The 22,648-nt window shown below is 39.1% G+C and overlaps 1 protein-coding gene across 1 annotated transcript in view; it reads left to right on the top strand.

The window, feature by feature from the left end:
- ATP13A5 (ATPase 13A5) overlaps window positions 1-22,648 on the top strand; it is a 115,659-nt gene that overhangs the window by 40,903 nt on the left and 52,108 nt on the right. The window contains exons 10-17 of the mRNA XM_008071809.2: window positions 2,946-3,116; window positions 5,417-5,574; window positions 9,440-9,628; window positions 13,413-13,474; window positions 15,431-15,581; window positions 17,626-17,709; window positions 18,381-18,537; window positions 20,889-21,006. Of these exons, the coding sequence (XP_008070000.1) occupies window positions 2,946-3,116; window positions 5,417-5,574; window positions 9,440-9,628; window positions 13,413-13,474; window positions 15,431-15,581; window positions 17,626-17,709; window positions 18,381-18,537; window positions 20,889-21,006 (1,090 nt within the window). The remainder of the gene's footprint in view (window positions 1-2,945; window positions 3,117-5,416; window positions 5,575-9,439; window positions 9,629-13,412; window positions 13,475-15,430; window positions 15,582-17,625; window positions 17,710-18,380; window positions 18,538-20,888; window positions 21,007-22,648) is intronic.

The following is a 22,648-nucleotide window of genomic DNA, read 5'->3' as shown; positions in this document are numbered from 1 at the left end:
TGGTATAGCTCAGATTTGAATTTGTTAGTTTATTCATTCATTCCATAGATGCTTATTAACTCCTACAGTGGAGCAGGCAGTCTATTGGTGATATAGCAGTGGACAAGGCAGATAAGATTTCTGCCTTTGTGGAGCTGACATTCTAGTGAAAGAGACAGAAAACATAGGAAATATATAAATGACATAAATTTCCTACGATGATAAGTTCTATGAAGAAAAAAAGACTTAAATCCAGGCATTTTGTCCCCAGAGCGTATGCTTGGAACCAGTGCTTTCTCACTTTCTTAGGGATGATTGTTGGGGAGAAGGGCACTCTGCCATAATCCCCTTCCTTCTCCCTCATTAAATTACTAATTTATTTGAAACACGTGTGGGAAGTATGCAGTGCACTGAGCTGGACATGTAGGGATTCCCCTACGTGGTTATTCACATTGATATCTTTTCAGACAAGTGTACAATCGGTTCATAGTTCAGATCTTTTCCTCTCTTTCATTTTCTTTCCTTTGTCTTTTTTGCTCATCCTCCTTCTCCCTTTCTTTCTCTTATTCATTCGTTTATCCATTTATTCAATAAAAGTTCAGAAATGACTACTGTGTGCCAAGCATTGTGTTGTGTACTGGAATCACCAAGAACAGTCCTTGCTCTCAAATCATTTATAGTCTAATGATCCCAGAAATGTACATTAAAAAGGACATGTCATTTCAAACACTGTCACCATGAGGAAGCATCTGGCTCCTTGGGGACACAGGAGGGAACCTCTACATGACAGCACAGGGATCCAACTGTGCAATTAATTATAAGTGAAAATAGTGCTTCCTTCTAAAACCCTCTCCAGTCTCCTGAGACCCCAAATCTTTTGTAGGTAAAACCATCCTTTCTTGGGCTCCCAACAAAGAACAAGACATGAGACTTCTTATTAATATGTGAATAGTATAAAGGAGATTTGAAAACCATCCCTGTGTAGAATCATCTGGTTTGAGTGCTATCTCTGGAACAAATTATCTCCAAATGACTTCCATCTCTGACTGATCAATATTTGTATGCCCCCAATTTCATTGGTTGTGTGCGTGGAAAACTGTTTACTAATATTAGTCTAAGCATACATTGTGGATAAATATTCTGTGATCCAAAGGCAAAAAAAAAAATTGAAATTATCTGTATCTGCCTGTTACAAAGGTTGATTTCAAAACAATGTGGTACAATGATTTGGAGATTTGTCAAAGGGTTCTAACCCTTTTACAGTGTCATTTACAATGCAATCAATAATTCCATACACTGGATAAATACCATAATTACTCTAAAGAAAATGGCACAGGGCCAACTGCTTGGCTAAAGGAATTTACTAAAGAATATTCAAGACCTTTAATAAAATTTGCTTAGCTTCTTGCATCTTAGGATGTAAAAAAAAAAAAAAAAGAAAAAAACATCATGGAAGAAAACTCATTTTGAAAAACCAATCGTAGAAAAACTTGAGTGATTGTTTTTATGTAATTCATCTATACATTCAACAAAACTATCTATCTATCTATCTATTTTTTTTTTCTGAGTCAGAGTCTCACTCTGTCATGCAGGCTGGAGGGCAGTGTAATGATCACTGCTCACTGCAGCCTTGACCTCCTGGATTTTGATGATCTTTCCACTTCAGCCTCCCAAATAGCTGGAAATACAGGTGTACACCACCACACCTGGATAATTTTTTGATATTTTTGTAGAGATGAGGTCTTGCTATGTTGCCTAGGCTGGTCTCAAACTCCTGAGCTCAAGCAATCCTCTTGCCTTGGCCTCTCAGAGTGCTAGGATTGCACCCTGAAAAACTATGTATTTTGAACCTATTACATATCAATAGAGAAAATGAAAGGTATAAAAAGTTATATATGTAAAAAAATTCTTGTTCTCAGTTATTACCTAGAAAGATGAGACCTAAGCTTGTATAATTATGATCAATACAATACTATTTCCAAATTAGAAAGATGATATGCTATCTTGCTAATTAGATATTTAGTAAAAGACTGATGGAATTTTAAATTCATTCTAGTGCTCTTTAAATCTGGGAGCCAGAAAGTATTAATAACATCTTTATTTTGTCTTTGAAATTTATCTTATTTGAACTCTGAACTAATTTCTCTGTACTTTAAATATTATGTCTTACAGCCGCCAGGGAAAGGTAAAAATTGATACCTGCAATGAATGGGAGTCAATAAAAGGAAATGCAGGTGGCCTAGTTTATCTTGAGCTTGTGTAGGTGAATGACAGGCAATGATGCTTGAACTGTGGTGGGCTTTGACAATCTAGCAAGAGAGTCTGGGTTTATTTAGTAATGGCAGTGGAAGAGCAAAAGGATTTTTGAGCAAAAAAAATGGGATGATAAAAGAAAAGCTTTGATAGTTTTGGAAATGATGTGGAATGACTACTATTTTCTAGCCTGGCTCTCTGAGCTTATGAGGGCAAGATTTCTGTCTCTCTTGTTCATCTTTATATTCCCAGCATCTAGCACAGTCCTGGCACAGAAGAAGCACTTAAAATAGTTGAATGAATGGGTGGATGAGTGGACGAATGGATGAATGAGTGAATGAAAAGCAAATAGTAATTACTATTCATATGATTGATTGCTTCTTCATTGCCTAAAATAAAATAATGCTCGACTCAGTGAACACTTAGGAAAATGAGCAAGTGAAAACTCAGCTAAAATAGGCTGCTTTGTAAGTTGTGACCATAAACCATACTAGCCAGACATAGGAAAGACAGGAAGATCTTATCTAAATATTTGCAATAGAACCAAGTCTACCATTGTTTGTATCACTAGCATCCTATGAACAGTCACCTGACTCATGGGATGGGCATTAAGACTGGAATGATTGGAGTTTATATAATTTTTGGAAACGAGCAAGCACTGGTTCTAAATAACTGCCCAGGCTTACATAGAATCAAAATACAATCTTTTCTAGGAGAAAGTATACCTGTTACAAAGGCACCATTGCCCCAAATGGAGAACACCAGGCCTTGGAAATCTCACAGCTTGGAGGATTATCGGAAGCATGTCCTTTTCTGTGGAACGGAAGTTATTCAGGTCAAGCCCTCTGGGAAGGGCCCTGTACGAGCAGTCGTTTTGCAGACTGGTTAGTAGAGTCCACTTTTATAAACTTAGTTCATGCTTGGGTGTGGGGAAAGTTGGATTAGGGAAATTTTATTTAGAATTATGGTGTTTGCCACATTCTGATAATAACAGCCACACATTTTTTTTCCCCAATTGGACTTTTATTATTTTAAATCGTCACAATTTTTGACTGAATAGTTCATCGTTAAAACCATTATATGTGATAAAGGGTATGTACGGATGAAGTAAAATTCCTCAAAGGCAAGCTATGCTCTTATTTTTGCTTGTGATTATAAGCTTGTTCTCTTTTCCCTTGACACCCCTTCTGAGTGATTACCAAAAAAAAATTTCAACCACTATGACTATGAGGACTTTTTCCTTTCAAAGAGTCATTTTCTAGGCTGTATTTCAAACTCTCTGCTGGATACCTGGGTGCCCTACAGACACTTCAATGTCAACACATCTAAAAGTGAACCCGTCCCCCAGTATTGCCTTCCTCTGTTAACAGCATCACATCTAGCAAGTCTCTTAATATCATCTTTAACTCCTCTTTTATTTTCCCATGTCAAATGGGACACCAAATCCTGACATTTCTACAAATACCTCCTGAGTCTTAATCATTACAAAGGCCTTCCATGACCTGGTCTTAGCTCTCTGTGTGTGTTTCTGACACCCCATCTATTCACAAATGCAAAACACACAATAGTTTCATATGGTGATATCACTATGCTTTAGTTTGGGCTATGATTTGATTGTTCTGGCTGATTTTTAAAATTAAAAATAGCTAGTTTTAGAGTTGGAGTCTCACTCTGTTGCCCAGACTGGAGTGCAGTGGCCGCTCTCGGTCACCACAACCTTGACCTGCTGGGCTCCGGCGATCCTTCCGCCTCAGCCTTCCAAGTAGCTGGAACTACAGGTGCGTGCTACCACACCCAGCTAGTTTTTGATTTATTGTAGAGATGAGGTCTCACCAAGTTGCCCAGGCGGGTCTCGAACCCCCGAGCTCAGGCAATCCACTCACCTCAGCCTCCAAAGGCACAGGATTACAGGCTGAGCCATTGAGCCCGGCTGAAAATAGTAAGTTTTTAAATGTTCAACTAGTTAGTGGGCATTAGGGAATCCCTTAGCCTGCTGCCTAAGTAGAAGCTAATGGTTAGAGATCATAGAAACCACCTGAATCCTCAAAAAATGCTTAGGAAGCAGGTTAGAGAAAACTCTATTCCTTTTACCCAAGGGTAATAAGCCCATATTTGAGGAGACCAGATGTCCATCAAGCACTGGGGATAAAGCATGTTTCATACTCACAGTAGTGAGTATGGAGTCAACTGCACTCCATTAGCTTCATATCTAGAATATGTAGTAGTCAATAGTTTTAGCCAATAATTTAGATAATAATGAGTACTACACGCTATACATTGAAAATTAAATTTAAAAATTATGCGATATACTTATCCTTTAAAGAAGGTTACGGTCTGGTGCAAGAGACAGGTGAATCTACAGCTAACTAAAACGTAAAGTGGTGATATATGTCACATGACCAAGTGTTACAGGGACTGCAAAGAGAGAAATTATTTTTGGTATGAAATATCGAAGTAGAATTCTGGAAACACTGATTTGATGAGGTGACTTTTGAACCAAGCTGGATAGGATGTGGAGAGCTTAGCCAATCATGTCAGAGCTAGAAGGACATGCCAATTTGTGTCTACAAAACACAAAGGAAGGAATGTACAGGGACTTTCTGGGACCAGTGGACAGTTAAGAAATTAGTCCAGTAAGGTAGGAGTAGATCAAATTGAAGGGGATGTTGAATGCCATGTCTAAAAATTTGAGCTTTATTTTGAGAAAGTGGGGACTCTGAAAGGTTTTTAAGCACAAGAATGACATGATTAAAGGTCTATACATATATATTTTTAAGGAATTTCTTGCCTTGTGCTTTCCTTTCTTCTTAATTTTCACTTAATATTTCAACATCTGTCTGAGTTTTAATGTTTTCTCTCAGCATCATATTGTCACTGCACTCTTCAGCTTCTTAGTCCTCTTTTTCTTAATCTCATGAGTAAATGGGAGTGGCACTGTGAGAGCCCCTGAAGCACTGACTCCCAGAGCAAGAGAAATTAACCAGAGCTAAGTGAACGCCATGGATTGCTCTTGGCAACTGGTAACAACAATGAATGCAAATACACTGTTAGGTTAGAGCAATGCTGTTTTCACTCCATATTCAAATAACTCCCCTCATGGATCCTTACTTCAATTCAAATCACTTTGGTTTTGGGAGAAAATGTATTAAAGGATCTTACTCCATGTGTGATTATCTCCATGTAGGTTACAACACAGCCAAAGGGGACTTAGTGAGATCCATCCTCTACCCCCGGCCTCTGAACTTCAAACTATACAGCGATGCCTTCAAGTTCATGGTGTTCCTGGCTTGCCTTGGTGTCGTGGGTTTTTTCTATGCCCTAGGGGTATATATGTACCACAGAGTAAGTACAGAGGGTAAGGCTTTTCAATAGTACAGCTTTCTCGAAGAGCTTGACCTAACTCAGGAGAGTTGGATAAGGTTATCCACTTGATCCCATCATTCTATGACTCAATGCTGTCCAAAAGAGCTCTCTTAGATGGTAGAAATATTCTGTATCTACACTGTCTAATATGATACCGTCCTTATGTGCTTACTGAGCACTTGAAGTGTGACCAAGAAAATGAATTTTCAATTTTATTTTATTTTAATTAGTTTAAGTTTAAACGGCCACTGTAACTCCAGTTATGTTGGATAGTGCAACTATGAAAAGATGCAAAGTTCATTGGCTGTTTTCATCACTTGGATGGGAACAAGGGTGTTCTGCAAGTGGCTTTTGTGATACCCAAGCCCAAATAGCCTCAGGGAAAAAAATACATGCTTCTCAAGCATGATAGGATGGGGAGGAGTTAGTCAATTGGATCAGAGAGCAAGAATGGCTAATCTGAGTGAGCAAAACACAAAGAAGGAAAGGCACAGGGGTCTTATGGAATAAGCAAGTAATTAAGAGATGTCTAGCAAAGTAGGAGTACATCAGATTGAAGGGAACCTGGAATGCCATGCCTAGTTTGCCTCTAGGTAACACCTAAAGCGTTACGCATTCATTGGGTTGCCCATGTACCCTGGCTGGGGTCTGAAATGAAATTAAATTTCTACTTTTACGAAACAGGTTCTGCCTAGGATCCCCACTTCTCTTTAAGTAAGCTGCAGAGTATCTGCTTTCATCTGGATGCTTTTCTTCATAGTCCTGTGACTGAGAAGGGAAATGTCATCACTAATGACTTCTGAGGTCCTTTCTGGTCTCCAGAATCTGATTCTGTTGTGAATCATTCAGTCTCTATATAAGCATGCCGGATCTCAATATTGTGCCCTGTTAGGGGGGAAATTAAATTTGGACTAAAACATCCAAACATAGGTGAGAATGTCCTAATTACAGTGTCCAAACTGGTAGCCTTAGTGTGTTTGTGTAGGGGGAGCGGCAGGGAGGGAGGGAAGGAGAAAAAGGAGAGACAGCAAATATTGGTGGGGAAAAATATAGTCACAGAATTTCTAGGCAATGGTCATGCCAAAACATAACTTCTAAATAGTTATTTAGATCTGAAATAAGTCCCCCAGGGAACATTTCTAGGTCAAGGGAGGGCAGAGGAAGCCAGCACATTTTGTAACTAGTGGGATGAAGTCTGTGAATAGCCAGGCAGAATGTCAAGGTCATTGAGGCTGGGATTTGAGGAAGAGGGCTAGTTTCATCTGGGGAGCAGGAGCATTGAGCAGAAATGCAATAAAAAAGCCCATGGAAGCTCTGGCAGTGATTGGGAATAAAGATTTCTTGGGAAGAACTCAGCATTCAGTACACACTAAAACACCAAGATGAATCTCAGAATCCATCTTCTTGTGGGTCAGAACCTGTGGCTCTGTTGGCTGTCTCTACCTGCACTGGTTCAGGATTAGACAAGGCTGAGTCCTCAGGGTCAGCACTAAGTTGTGTCTGTGGTTGGGAGAAGCGGGAATAATGGGTTTCGTTGTAAACTGAGATTGAGCAAAAGATAGCCTCAGTAGCCATTGTTAGTGAACTTGAATTCCATGTTTTTAATACTCAAAAGAAGACTTTTGAGTATTAAAAACAAGACTAATTTCACAAAACATAGGTAAGGTTGTAGAGGGTGGAAGCATTAATATCTAGGTCATGTGAAAAATAGAACAGGCAATTCTGTGATTTGATATTGTCCCTGATCTCAACTGTGTGAGCCTCCTATGCCTTCCTGTCAGAGATCCTGACTCCATAAGAATTGACTTCATCTTATAACATACCAGTCATGTGTGTATACCTTGGAGCCAGGAAGGCTAGAGTTTAAAGCCTCATCATTTACCCAGCATGTAACCTTTGGAAATTTATTTAATTTTCTAAGCCCTGGTCTCTTTACCTGTTGAATGGAGGAAATGGCAGTATTTATATCATTAGGTTGCTGTAAAGAGTAATTAGATAATGCATGTAGCCTGACACAGTGCCTGCTCCAGAGTGAGTATCCAATGAGAATAAGCTAATTTTATATGAGCTTCTCTGAAGCTAATAATATATGCTGAGATCTTGACAGAATCTTGGTCCTAGTTTTTTCAGGTAGTCATTCATTCAGTCTGTGTATTGAGCAACTCTTCTGTGCCAGATCCCATGCCAGGGTCTGTATCTAAAGATGAATAAAGGATTCAAAGATGACTTCAAAGATGAATGAGTCACAGCTGCACCCAAAGAGTTTGTAGGCTAGTGGGGGAGAGAGATTTATACATTAACAGTCAAGCCTCTAAGTGAAATGTTATGACCCAAGACTTGTCCCAGTGCCCTGGGAGCTCAGAAATTGCCTGGAAATAGATGGGTGCTGGGGTGGAACGAGTGCTGAGTGGAGGTAAACGGAATCATGAAAATGCACAGTGGACTGACTGGAATTCAAAGGTCTCTACTCTGCAGAGGAAGACAATGTGTCCTGCTGGAGGCCAGCTCCTGCAGACTAGGGTTTTCTGTAGGAGGAACGGAGTCGGCGAAAGAGAAAAATCTTGGACCCCTGACTCTGGTGTTAGCAGAACAGATGCTGTTTATTGTCAGTTAACAGTGAGCTTTTATCTTATTCATACAAGGAAAAGGACAAAGAAAATTCTTACAACAAGAGTAACCAGTAACTTAATCAATAACCTTGTTGTAGCCAGTAACTTAATCAATAAACTTGACTGAGATAAAAAGCAGAACAAGCAGCTCATGCATGGTGTTCTTCAAGGAGCCACTCTGACGTGTTTTTCATGGATAGATGTATTTTCAAGAGTGTCACTGTCTTGTGATTTTTAAAGCACATGATAAGTTTTAAAAGAATGTTATACACTAGAGATGTTAGTATCCTCAGTCTACAAAACTTAATCTAATTATGTCTAGAAAAGTTTCATTCATCTAATTTACTCTAACTTAAACTGTAAAAACAAGTTTATAAATCATTCCTACAATGATTACCACAGTTTAAAGATTATTGAATAACATACACTCAAATTAAGCTTAAGCCACTCTATAATGCTAAATCTGTATAGCAAAACTAACATAATATAGAAATGCTTATTTTTTTTATGTTAGAGGCTTAAATAAGTATGGTTAATGAGTTGTAACTATATCCTAACACACAAGCCACAATACAAATCATAGTAACTGGGGCAAAATAACATTCTGGGAACTAATTAATTGTTAATCAAAAAGTGACTCTACCAAGCCATTATCTATTCACACCTGATGTTTAAGGTTTTGCTCATGACTCTGGCGAGATTAAGGAGTTTTCTATAGGCATCAGAAAGAGCACTCCCTGTTCTCATAGTGAGTTTTTCAGCCATAACACTAGATAAAGCGACAATGAGTGCTAGCACTAGGAGGTCAGTGGCATAGCCAGGTAGGGGAATGATAGAAACAACCTTTTCTCATAAAATACTCATTGGCTTCTATGTATGGGGCAATGGATAATGTGAGTTGGAGTTGTTTTTTGCCTTCAGACTGTACAGAATTTTCCAGTTGCATTAATAATAAAAATAGAAGAAGTAAGGGTTTTAGCTGCCCAGGCTCGCTTTGCAACCTGGGGTCTTCAGCCCCCTGGACTTTGTCAGCAGGCAGGCCTCCATGGCTGGCTCCCAACAGTGTCCGTTTCTTAGTCACAGTCAAGGGAACACTCAGTCCGATAAAGAACTGGCTCACAGAATATTCTGATCTGAGGTCTCCAGGGCTCCTGTGGTATTGCAGGAAGAAGGTGCCAGGAAGGATGCTGGCCTGCTGTGCTGAGTTAACCTGTGTGTATGTCCTCCCCTTCTAGGTCCCTTCACGAGACACTGTGACCATGGCCCTGTTGCTCCTCACCACGACTGTCCCTCCTGTGCTGCCAGCTGCCCTGACCATAGGCATTGTGTATGCTCAGAAGAGACTGAAGAGGAAGAAAATCTTCTGTATCTCCCCACAGAGAATCAATATGTGTGGGCAGTTAAACCTCGTGTGCTTTGACAAAGTATGGTCCAAACTTTTCAAGTTTAAAATTAATGATTTCAAAGAGCAGTAGAGCTGTGAAGGGCCTCAGAGGACATCTAGTCCCAGTGTCCCCATTTTACAGATGGGAGTACTGAGGCCAGAGGAGGTCACATAGTGAGCTAGTGTGAGATCCTATTCTAAAAGCTTACTCCTCTGACTCCCAAGGGTCATCATGAATTTTTCCCTGTGGAACCTAGCATTAGCTTTTGTGCCTGTTTTGTGTTTTAAAACAATCTTTTACTACAGTAACTTCTATGACTGAATGGATTTTTCGGGCAGAAAACTCAAGGAACATTTCCATTCCCTGAAATGCTTTGCTCAGAGCCTAAGTGAATATATTTCTCTCCCCTTCTTGGCTTCTTTTAAGGAAAGGAAGGGAGTAAGCAATGAGTTATGTTTATGCACTCCTGCCCCTTTGTTCCCCCAGAGATCAAGGCTTCAGGGTAGGTTTCCAGGGTTAGGGGCCTGGAAAGGTGGCAGCTGAGGAGTATGTGCCAGATGGAGAGGAAAGCTGCTATGGGTTTTCCTATAAGGTGGGGAACTTCCACATCAGCTACCTGCAGTTCAGATCCCACCCTCAACTTGGATGGGTCAGCTTAGTTGCTATAATGCAGCTCCTCCCTGTCTTCAGTTCATGTGCATTTGAATAATTGATTATGCCTGTTGCTGGGTTTTTGGGGGGTTTTTTGGCAGAGAGTCAATGCCGTGCACAGTACTGTAGAGAGTTCCATTGATGAACTGTTCATAGCCCTCGAGAGGCTCACCGTCTAGCAGAGGAAGCAGGGAAGACAAGAGTGTAGACGAGGGTCACGCTGTGAGATGTGTGCATAATAGAGGTATGAGCAGAGCCTGGGCACTGTTACCTGCCACTGGTGGAAGGTCACCTTTGAGCTATAGCCTTGGTCTTTAGGCAGAATAAGCCCCAGGCTCAGAGGTAAGCAATTCCGTAGCACAGGAGTACAAGAGGCTTGCTGCATGTAGGGAGCAGAGCACAGTAGAGTGTGACTGGAATGTGGGCTGGTAGGTAGAGAACAATGCTGAGAGTGGGGGAGGTGTGGCAATTGTTAAGGCCTCATATGAAAAGTTAAGGAGTAAGATCTTATCTTGAATGAGAATGGAAGCTCTTATTTTTTAAGATTAGTGACATTTTTATAGTGTTTTTTGGAGAGAAGGGATGGGAGATAGGATTGAAGAAGGGGGCTACCTGGGGGCAGTTGAAGAGATCATTCATTGTCCTAGACAAGGAAGGTAAAAATAGAGAGTAGAGGACAAACTGGAGAGAAACCCATGAGTAGACTTGACCAGTCTTGGTCCCAGTTGAAAGTGGCATTACCTCTAAGATTATTTTTGCCTCTTTGTGTTTTGTCTGGCAAAGAAAGTTCTCAGTTGCTACCAGTCAGAAACCAGTAGGGTTACCTTAAACAATAGCTTCATTTTAAATTCAGGGCTGGATCACAACCTCTTGGAAGTTCTCTGATAAGAAGTCCTATTACTTACCCAGTAGCCTCATTGTGTCTAGAATATAGGAGGAAGACTTATGAAATATGTTCATTACATATTCATCTGTTTCTAAAATTAATTTTTTTTCAGAGACTGTTCATTTTATGTCCTGTATAAAACTTCTTCCTCCGCACCCTCATGTCCCCATCTGTTAGATTATTTGAGGGATGACTCCCAGGTATCCGAGGTCAAACTCTGTATGGCATGACATGTTATCATGTGAATAAGACTTGGTTGAAAATTGCCAGAATGAACCTAACCCTTAACTGTACCCCACAAAACCATAATAAAAAATATTGAATATGAAAAAAAAAGAAAAAAAGAAAATTGACAGAATGAGAACTCTATCTCTGAATTTGGCACTAAGTTTCTATTATATGACTTTTTGAGATAAGAAGATTGAAGCACAATCATCTCCAAGTTTTTTTTTTTCCAGTTTTCACATTATAAAACTCTATCAACATGATGCTGAAATAAAGCACTCCACAATTAATTAAATTTTCATCTAGTGTTATTTTTAGTTTAGAAGATATCGCTGGGCTTCTGTGTATATAAATATATTTCTATTTTATGTTGGTTTGTTATAACTTCTCTAAGACAAGCTCTTTCTTTCTTTTTGTTAAATTCAGCCCAAGTCTGGGCTTGTATTTATGTTGAGGTTTTCTTTTTCTATTTTATTCCCTTTAGAATCTCAGCTATAATTTAGTTTTCTTTCTATTTATGGTTAGTTTTATTGTATAAGGGTCATTTTCACAGAGAAATAACATGGTCCCATTTCTGTTTTGCTGTAGTATCATTTCTGTTTTCATGTTCAAAATATTGATGTTTAAAAGCATAATCTAGTCATCAGGAAAACATTTCAGTTTGAATTAAGTTCTAACTCTTTGAAAGGCAGCAACTCGAAAGGATTTGGGAACTAAACATGGTTGGGGCCCTTATAAAATGCAGGAGGAAGATGAAGCAAATAGTTCTTTTTCAAAAAGTTGTTGTTCAAGGAATAACTCAAAAGGCGTTTAGCTCTTTCTTCAGAAGTCTGGATAAATTAATGAAACAAATATGCCTTCATTTTTAAATCCAGAAACCCAGAATGGGACTTGTCTTTCCACATGCCCTGTAGAATTTATTTAACATTCTCGAGTCTGGTGGAAGACTCCAGAAAGGCTGGGTTCTGTGTCTCTCCAACCATTAGGCCACAGTAAGCTTAGACTTCCCATTTCACTTCTAACTGCCTCCACCTCGTTTACTCAGTCATAAAAATGAACAGTGTTGCAAGCACCCCACTGTAAAACATGATGTTAATCAGATATAATGTAATGATAAATGGTGCCATTTGATGAAAATCTAGAAAGTTTAGTGTCCTCTATAGAGATGACCTTAAAATATAGTGTCAGAGACTTGGGTGTTGGAGTTGATACAGGATATTCTGCCTTGCTGGGTTATGTTCCTCTGATCCAGCACTGCTGTAGCCACTGTAGCCAATGCCATGTATGCGGGAGTTAAGCAGGCCTAACGTGGTTAGCCTCCTGCATCAAGATACCGTCATTAATGAATAACTGTGAAGCAATGAGGAAATTAAAAGTGCTGTGATAGTGCTCAGTTCCATTTTGCTTTCTCTGTTACATTATCTGACACATACTCTCTCATAATACAGCAAATCAAATCTCCTGGCCATTTCTCCCTCGATCTAACAATAAAACCCATTTATGGGCTTTAATTAATATTTATTAGCACTTAAATTTCTTTCTAGAGTCTCAAAGCCCTTTATCAACAATTCATTATCAATCTGGACAGTCACTATGTCACCCATATTTTTAGAAAATTACTGTGAACCAGATGGCAAACTGTGAACTAAACAGTCTTGAAAAGAAAGCAAAGAAATTCTGAACTCTGCTTTGGAAAGACAGCAGGTGTCAACTAAAAAGTCATACTTGAACTGATTCTTGTTCTGAATCTTTCCTGTTTTCCAATAGCAACAGTCACATCAATAAACCAACAAAACCAAAACACAACACTTGTATTTTGTGGTCATAGGAACTAGAATCAACTGATTTGTCAACATGGTCTTTTAGGGATCATGCAACACTTGTTCAATATTTCTTTTAGATAAACTCTTCTCTGATTTAAAATTTGATACTTATAAACAGGGAATTGGGATAAATGAATCTACAATAATTTTTTTGGAACCTTGAGTCTTGTTTAAATTATAATATAGTTAAAATCTTTAAGTTTTATGCTAATACCAATTCTGATTTTTATTCATTTAGACTGGCACTCTTACTGAAGATGGGCTGGACCTCTGGGGGACAGTCCCTACTACTGACAACTGGTAAGTCTGTTAAGTGAAGATGGAATGTGTGATTGGTGGAGTTACTTTGGTCATACTCAAATCTTTCCCTTGATTGTGTTGAGGGATGAATGCCCAATGAAATATATATGATAATTGACTGGAACCAATTCCCAATTATTCTAACATTGTTTAGTTAAATGATTCTAAGTTTAAAATCAGGGAAAGCAGGTCTTCAAAATCTACATAAAATAATAGAATAGAATGAGATGGATAATTAAGGAATCGGATGACTAAAATGGAAAAAAGAGTGACATCAAGACCATGCTTAATTAAAAACTGCAAAGACTTCCTATGTGGCTGGCACAGGTGTGGCAGAGGATCCAGAAAAGAAATTCACAGTTTAGAAGGATAAAAAGGTGCAAATACACCCACCTTCAACATGCAATGTAGGGCATGAAAACTGTTACTATTAAGGCAGAAATGTCAGAACGGAGAATAAGAAGCAATAAAGAGTGCTTGATAAAACACACAGTCTTGATTTTCATATACTAACATAGTTGGTAAAGATAGAAATTAATTTTGAATTTTAGTGGGTCAAGGAACACCGTCTGAAAGAGATGGCACTTGTAATGGGTTTTGAGGGATGTGTGGCTAGAATTTTTAGAGATGTTGGCTAAAGCTGGTGCTAGGGAGAAGAGAGGACAATCTCTAGAGAGATGGAAAAAGGAGAGATTCTCCCACTGTCTCCAAGGAGACTCCCTGCAACTCCTAACTTCTTCCCCTCAGGGCTAAGACCTACTTTCGTAGTCTGAGTGGTGATAGTTTCTACTGCTAAGCTCTGGGGACTCCATTTTGGCTCAAACAATGGCTGAGGCTGCTATCAGTGAGATTAGGAGTTAGTTATTCATGGCTCCCCAAGATAGCAATGGGGTCAGGTGCAGCACAGGTACAAACTAACAGCAGACAAAAGCAGTGTGGTGTTGCAGAAGATACCCTGGGCTAGGTGTCAAGGAACTACTTGGGCTCTAACCCTACCCATGTGTCTCTGCTCCTGCTTGCTCAAATGTCCCAGCCAGGCCTCTGTGCAGACAAGCAGGGACTCTTGGCCAGAGCAGTTAAAGGAAAAAAGGATGTGTCCACGGGTTTCCACCCTTCCATCTTCCTCTCTTGCTCCTAGGACTCTGAAGTTTTGAGGGAGTAGAAACAACTAGCCACAATGGCTTTTCAGCTGTAAGGTGAGAAGAGGAAGGTAAACTATGCCAATCTGTACTATGAACAAGGACATCAGGCTTCAGTGGCAGGATACCCAGGGAGTTACAGGCAATGGGGCCTCAAAAGGACTGAGTAGTGAGAAAGGCTTCAGTGCCCATACATAATTTTATTTGTCCGAAGTCACTAGGCAGGCTTCTTTCCTATCCCTGCTATCTAATTAGCCCTAGAGACTTATTGCCTAGGGTGTGTGGCTTTCAGGGCCAGTTCTGTGGAGTTTGCAGATGTAACTCTTAGTTGCCTGTTCATGTGTCTTCCCACAATACTACCATTATGTGGGCTGGTTGCAAGGAACATGAAACAAGTCCCTGGGATTATATCTAAAGTCTCTGATATTTTATAATTGATTGATCAGTGACAAACTCCACTGAGATGGAAATTCAACAACCAACTCAAAGAAAGGTTTTATAAAAATTACTCTGTAGGCAAATCACTTTGACTAAAAAAATAAACAAACCAAGTGGGCAGGAGCTCAAGGGCAGGAAAATCCCTGGAAAAGTATAAAAACAGCAAGAAATTTAATCTGGCTCTAAGGTCCAGGGCATACAGAACGTTAGTAGGAGTAGACACTGTAAGGTAAGGTAGATCTGAAGTTGATTGGACCTAGAATACCAGGCTAGCATGAGAGGCTATGGACAGGTTTGGAGCATAGACTCTAGTAAGATTTAAGGAACAGAGTGCGCAAAATGATTTTATTGAAGACTAACATATTATCTTCTCTACTAGCTTCCAGGAAGCCCACAGCTTTGCCTCGGGCCAAGCTTTGCCTTGGGGGCCATTGTGTGCAGCCATGGCCAGTTGTCACTCTCTGATTCTTCTCGATGGGTCTATCCAGGGAGACCCTCTGGACCTCAAAATGTTTGAGGGCACTGCGTGGGTAAGGTGATAGCTTGTTTAATCGAATGAGGAGAACTTAAAGAAATTCTTACAGGAAATACTGAAGTTTTTCTAATTTTGATGAAAACCCAGAGAAGAGTCATAATAATATATAAATGAATGTGTGATGCTACCAGAAATTTCCCAACCTTTACTCCAAAGAACTCAAGGAGCACAACATGAAATAAACTTCCTTGGTCTAATAAACTTAGAAACTGCTGTTTAAACAAAGTGAAATTTATTTACAACATGACATGTTCTCCAAAACACCAGTGTTCTTCAACACTCTCCCAGAGAAACTGTAGTTTAAAGCTGTGTTGTCCAATGCAGTAGCCAATAACCATATATGATTATACGACAAAGAAACTGAATTTTTAATTTTACTTAATTTTAAGCAATTAAAGTTATGCAAGTGACTGGTAGCTACTATATTATATAACATAAGTCTAAACACCAAACTGGAGGGCCCTTATTCCGAATGGGTCTATTTTCTCAGCTGAGTGTGAATGAAAATGGAAGGGTATATAAGCCTGTCCTGGAGATTGCCATGACATAGTGGGAAGACCTCTGCACTCCAGCACTCTCCACCTGTGTGGTCACAAGCCAGAATCAAAACTCTGGGTTTGTGATCTCTCTGTACGTTTGGGATAATAATACCTCAGTCACAGACTTGTGGTGAGCATTGAGACTATGAGCCTGAGGGAGCTTTGAGCACTGGGAGGTGCCACACAGGTAGAGGGGATTCAATAATTAACTAGTTAATTAACTACATTCTGCTGCCCTCCAAAGAACGTTCTAAAGCTACTTACATAAAATACAGGACAGTAGTCAAACAGAATTGTAGAAGAATGGAAACAAATGATTGCAGAGGAATGAAGGACGCCTTAGGGAGAGGCTGATATAAGGATGTATAATGGGAAAATTTTAGCTTTCTAGAGGCCAAATCAATAAAGGGGAAACCTGGCAAAAAGGGAAATTTTAAAATGATAGCATCTGCCTTGGAAAAAATGTTGATGCAAGACAAAACAGTAATTAGTTCTCTGATCTTAATGGAGAGGAATGAGTGTGCTTATTTTATTTATTTATTTGTTTATTTACTATATTTTCTCTTAAAGATACGAGGTACAAGTCAGGAATGACACAATGCTGAGCTGCACATGGCCATTTTATGTGACTTTGATCCTGGTCCAAAATGTGTTGCCTTCTCCATCAGAGGGGAGATGATCTGTCTTTACAAATAACATACAAATTGTGGTCTTGTTTGGAAACATAAAACTTTAGTGTTAGTCTTGTAAGAACTGTCTGTCAGCAAAAATAGTTGTATCCATTCCAAACAAAGCATTAAAATGTAAGATTATTCCCTGAGTTTAAACCTGGATCAGAAGCAGTCTAAAGTTAAATGCCGTTTGGTAACCCGGAAATTTCCAGGAAACATAAGGGAGGAAAAATGTCCTTTTGACTCTTAAGAACTTTTTCTCCTATTATCTTTCCCATATTTTCATATTGGTTTATCAAAGGTATTAATTTCTACTGTCATAACATCCAAAGAATACGAGCCATTTTCAAATGTGCTTTCTAGTACATTTTTGCTAGCAGGCAACAGGCTAGCTCTCTAATTAACTCAATTAGTCCAGTAGCATAGATATAGCATGAAGAAGTAGTTCTAGGTTTATCTTGGGACTCAATCCTAACTTATCTGAGTACTCTAATGCTCAGCAATGTTGGAGAGTAGGTCTCCATATAATCTCTGTTCCAGTTACTAGGTATGACCTTTTAGGAAGATCCATTGACCTGTAACCAGCACTTCTTCCATCAATTACTTCATAAAATATATTCACAATATTTCTGACTTGACATTCTACAATAAAGTCCTTAATATGAATCAACACAACAGAAGTTTGACAATGTCAGTTTTAAGATAATTGCCCTGGAAGAGAAAATATATGAAAAGGTCTTTGAAAAGATTAAAGTGTTGTACAAATGAGATCTTTCTTTTTTAATATTTTACTTCAAAGAATCTTATGAATGTTTTTATTTTATAACAGAAAATGGAAGATTGCAATATAGACTCCTGCAAATTTGGGATATCAGAATCAAGTACAATAAAGCCAGGACCAAAAGCCTGTAAGGTATGATTTTCTTCTTTAAATCATATAGCTCTTTCTCCTTACCTGTTGAAACTTTCTTGACTTCACCTATTTTATAGCTCTAATCTTTTGTCTTATTTTAGCAGTTTCCATAGTTGGTTTGCTCATTTTTCATTCCTGAACTCATCTATTAATCTATTTAACAAACATTCACTGAGTACTTGTGTATGCTAGAATCATCTGTGCTAGGTGCTAGCAGATAAACAGGTTTCAAAACTAGACACACTAGGCTCTGTGTTGGAAGAACACATAGATTGGTAGAAAAATGAGTATAGATGCACATAAATGCAATAAAAAGGTGCCAAATAGTGTAATAAAGGTTACACATAGAGTTTTGGGAGTCCAGAAGTGGGAGGGAATACTGTTTCTGGGAGAGAGAAGCACCAGAAAGGAGGCTTCCTGTGAACTCTTTGGACTGGAAGATTATTAGAATTTTTCCATATGGCCAAGGGGAAGAGTCTTGCAGACCAGACAACTTGCTGAGGGAATGACTTAGGGTAGCCAAAAAAGAAAAAAAAAAAATCAATGTTGTGACAAATGTACTACTTCATGATGCTGCCGGACTCATTGCAGAGTAAGCCCTTTGTGTTGACTGCATGTGCTAGATATCACCTAACATCTTTTTAAGCTCCCTTTTGCTGATGCACTTACAGAGTCCCGTGGAGGCCATCACCATCTTGCGCCAGTTTCCATTTTCCTCAAGCCTGCAGAGGATGTCTGTGATCACTCAGCTGGCCGGGGAGGATCACATCCATGTCTACATGAAAGGTGCCCCGGAGATGGTGATCAAGTTCTGCAGATCTGAAACAGGTACTAACAGATTCTCTTCTCTTTCAAGAGGTAAACTATTTTAAAAGACAAAACACACAAAGCAAACAAACACATAAAGCACCACTATCAGTGAATGTGGAACCGGTCTTTTTCTGGGTGGTAGAGAGTGGGTTGTATAAGGTAGGGGTGATTATTTTAGGGCAGGGAGCCAGAGAGTAACTATCTGGCTATGGTCCAGGCAGAAAAGTAGAACCACCATGGAACATCTTGTAAGAAGTAACACATGTATCAGAAGCTGAAATAGGGAGTTACCCAGGAATCAGAGAACTAGGGAGGATGCAAATGAGGAGGATTCTGAGGGAGACAAAGGGAGAGGTCTAACTTGTAGACAAGTTCTACAGAGTTGCTCTGTCACCTCCAGGGGACTGGCTCCACTTATGGGGGCTCAGCTGACTGATGAAAGGAGAGTATAGACAAAATAAATCTCTTAGAAATAAAAGTGATTAGAGTAAATTAGATGGTATTAGAGCAAGGTAATTGATCATTTTCACAGCAATTTCATCTTTCTGAGCCAGATTTTGAGCTGATTTGTATTTTTTTTTAGTCTTATAAACATATGCACTCTCCAAGTCGCACCCAGATTTATAAGAATATTGTTGCATTCAAATGAGTTCATTTGGATAAAATTGGTCTTTTTTCTTCTGATTTTCATCTATATTCCCCTTATGATTGCTGATAGCCATCAACTTGTGCACAGAATTGTAGATTTGGCAAAATATTGCCTTAATGTCTTTATTTGGAGTCTTGTTTTTCTTTAGAAGTGTCCCCCTTTCTTCTGACTTTGATCTTCCTCATAGCTCCCATTAACTCTATCTTTCACTGATGACAGCACATATTGTGTTTTGTTTCATTTTGTTTCAGCTACACAGACACAAGTGACCATCTTTTTGACATTTAAACTGGTATCTAATGCTCCTGCTCTATTAGTAAGGCGCTGTGCCTATCATTTCCCATTGCTCATTTTTCTGGCAGCTTTTACAATTATTCCTATTGTCCCAATCTTCAATCTTGGACTTATGCTAGTACCATCTTCAGAGATTTTCTTACCGCAAATATTGAAGAAATGGAGAGCTAGAAGATTTCTTGAAATTAGATCCCCATCTCCAGGAATATTTTAGTATTACAGAAAGTCTGAGATGAATGGGACATAGAGATTTGCAACCCTCTTATTTTATGGATGAGAAATTGAGGTATGGAAGAGAGAATTAACATGGCCAAGGTCAAAGAGCTGGTTAAAAGTGGAGTGAAGACTAGAAGTTAGATGGTTTGCCACCTAAGGTACCACACCTCCCATGTACTGTGCTTTCTTCTAATACTCTTTTAGGCACACCGTAAACCATAAATATTTTATAAATATAAAAACATAGTTATGATTGCCATGCCAAAACAACATAAGTATTGACATTATGTCACGTATCAGCTGAAGCAGAATTGGCAAACTTTTCTGTAAAGAGTCAGATAGTATTTCTTTAAAGCTTTGCCAGCCACACAGTGTCTGTTTCAACTACACAACCCGGCTATTAAAGCCCTGAAGCAGCCATAGACAATAAACAAACAAATGGACATGGCTGTGTTTCAATAAAACTTTATTTTCAAAAACAAGCAGTTTTGGCCTGTGCAATATCATTTGTTGACCCCAATCTAGAAGATTAGCTGTTTCTCCTATTTAATCAGAGTACATATAGTCCTGAGGTCTGTTTTTACTGAACCCAGTAAGTGTATTTGACACTCAGTTTGTCTTAATCAACAAAATACCATAGACTAAATGGGTTAGACATTGGAAATTTATTTATCACAGTTGTAGAAGCTGGGAAATTCAAGGTCAAGGTGCTGGTCACTTCAGTTCCTGGTGAGGGCTTTCTTTCCAGTTTACAGATATCTGCCTTCTTACTGTATCTTCACATGGTGAAGAGAGAGATCATCGCCTATATATCTTCTTAAAGGCATTAATTCCATTTTCCAAAGCTCCATTCTCATGACCTAATTACCTCCTCAAGGTCCTACCTCCAAATACGATCACATTAGGAATTAGGCTTCAACATGTGAATTGGGGGGACACAAACATTCCATTTATAGCACAGTTGATTAGCAACAAATATCTGGCATTTATTTCCATCAGAATAATAAGAATTCACAGATGAAGTTGTTTGTGGTCTTTGGCTAAAGCTGTAAGTTTTCTATAAAGGCACTTTATATGGAGTGAGAGTCAAGACAAGGTACTATGACAGCATCCTGGAGTGTAGTTTAGGAGCTAGTTAGCCTTCATCATTTACATGCCTCTTCCCTCTTATACTTCACCTTATACATGCCTCTTCCCTCTCTCCTAACAGTGCCCAAGAATTTCCCACAGGAGCTGAAGAATTATACAGTGCAAGGCTTTCGTGTCATTGCCTTTGCCCATAAAGGCTTAAAGATTGAGAGGCTTTCAGAAGTGGAGCAACTAGCCAGGTAAAAAATTCAGAACTCAGCCCTAGGGATAACTCTGTGCAAGAAATGAATGAGCCCAGGAGATAAACAGATCAGCTCAAATTACCAGGACCCTTCTTGGAGATGGAGGATCAATCTTACCCAATCCCTGGATTCAGAGATGGGCAATTGTAGGCTAGACCAGGGAGGACTTGCTCAGGTCACAATGCTGCTGGGTGGCAGAACAAGAATGATTGAAATTTTCTGATTTCCTTGTGCCAGTACTTTATCTCTGCCCTGTCTTGTATCATGCTCACTTCGGTTCCAGCTCTCATCCCACCAAAAACAACCACTATCTTTTAACCTTAGAGCATTATGTGAATAACTGACTTGGGTGTCCCACCTATACGAGTGGTGGGGATGAAAGAAGACAGTTGGCACTTGAAAAGATTTTCAAAATCCTGTACTCATGGCTTAATTAAGGGCTCAATAATACACCCCCCTCATATGTGGGGAGGTAATGAGTGCAAATTGAATTCCTTGTAAGAAATAACATTTAGCATTCTTAATTATACAAAGGGGATAAAATGCTCATTAGAGGTTAATCTATAATTTTTTTTCTTTCAATGTTGTTTAGCTTTTAAAGGTTATTTGTAAGTTATCCATGACCAAGGAATAAAAATATACTGTGGAAAACTGAACAGCAGACAATCTATGTATTATGTTTGATTTGTGCTGCTGATAGAAAGATCCTCATTTATATACAATTAGCCCCTTCTTATAAGATACTGATATCCTTGGTTTAACAGTATTATTTGCAGCCTAAGTCCATTGATACTAAGATAACCATTGCCCCTTCCTTATTCTATGCTTGTTTCCCCATCTATAAAATGTAGGGTTGGATGATCTCTAAGGAGCCTTTCAGCCATGGTGTTTTAATCTTCAAAACAGAACCACAGAGCTCGTTTTGAAATATATGAATGGCAATCTCAGATTTAACATTCCAGGTGTTAGCTGTTTTTGAGCAAGCATAAAGGTGCATAACACATAGAATTTTGTAATTTTTCAAGCACAAATTTGAATAACGAATGTTATGGTCATGTGTGAACAAAAGATTTATGTAGCTAGCAATGAGTGTAGTTGTCACCCAGCTGCCATATACAAAAGCAGCTGTGTTGTTCTCATGTATGCGTCACTAGTGAGATAGACATTATTATAAATATAACAAAATAAGAAAATGAGCATAAAATGTGCTAAATTTCTAACCATTCCAGGTTTTCACAGGGAACATCAGGAACCTATTATACTTCTTAGAATTTAGTCACTGTTTTCAAACAGGGTAAAATGACCGGGTATTGATTTTCCTTAGAATCAAATTATATTTAGCAAAGTTCTCGAACAAGTGATATTTCTTAAAGATGTGAGGTACAATTCAAGATTAGGTACAGGTAAAGTTTGAGCCTCCCTTTGGTCATCATACAGGTTAAGTTTGAGCCTCCCTTTGGTCCCCACTTCACCTGGTTTGAGATCAGGTACCCTTATTGATGTTATGTGTTCCCCCCACCCCGGCAGTTTCCTGCTACTGCCAATCTGCCCCCCCCCTTTTTGAGTTGGAGTCTCACTCTGTTGCCCAGACTGGGAGTGCAGTGGCTGCTCCCGGCCACCGCAGCCTCGACCTGCTGGG

Source organism: Carlito syrichta, unplaced genomic scaffold (assembly GCF_000164805.1).
Source record: "Carlito syrichta isolate Samal-C Ts95f unplaced genomic scaffold, Tarsius_syrichta-2.0.1 Scaffold314728, whole genome shotgun sequence".
NCBI lineage: Eukaryota > Metazoa > Chordata > Mammalia > Primates > Tarsiidae > Carlito > Carlito syrichta.
The sequence above is the reverse complement of the archived record's forward strand: the minus strand, read 5'-3'. Positions and strand labels throughout refer to the sequence as shown.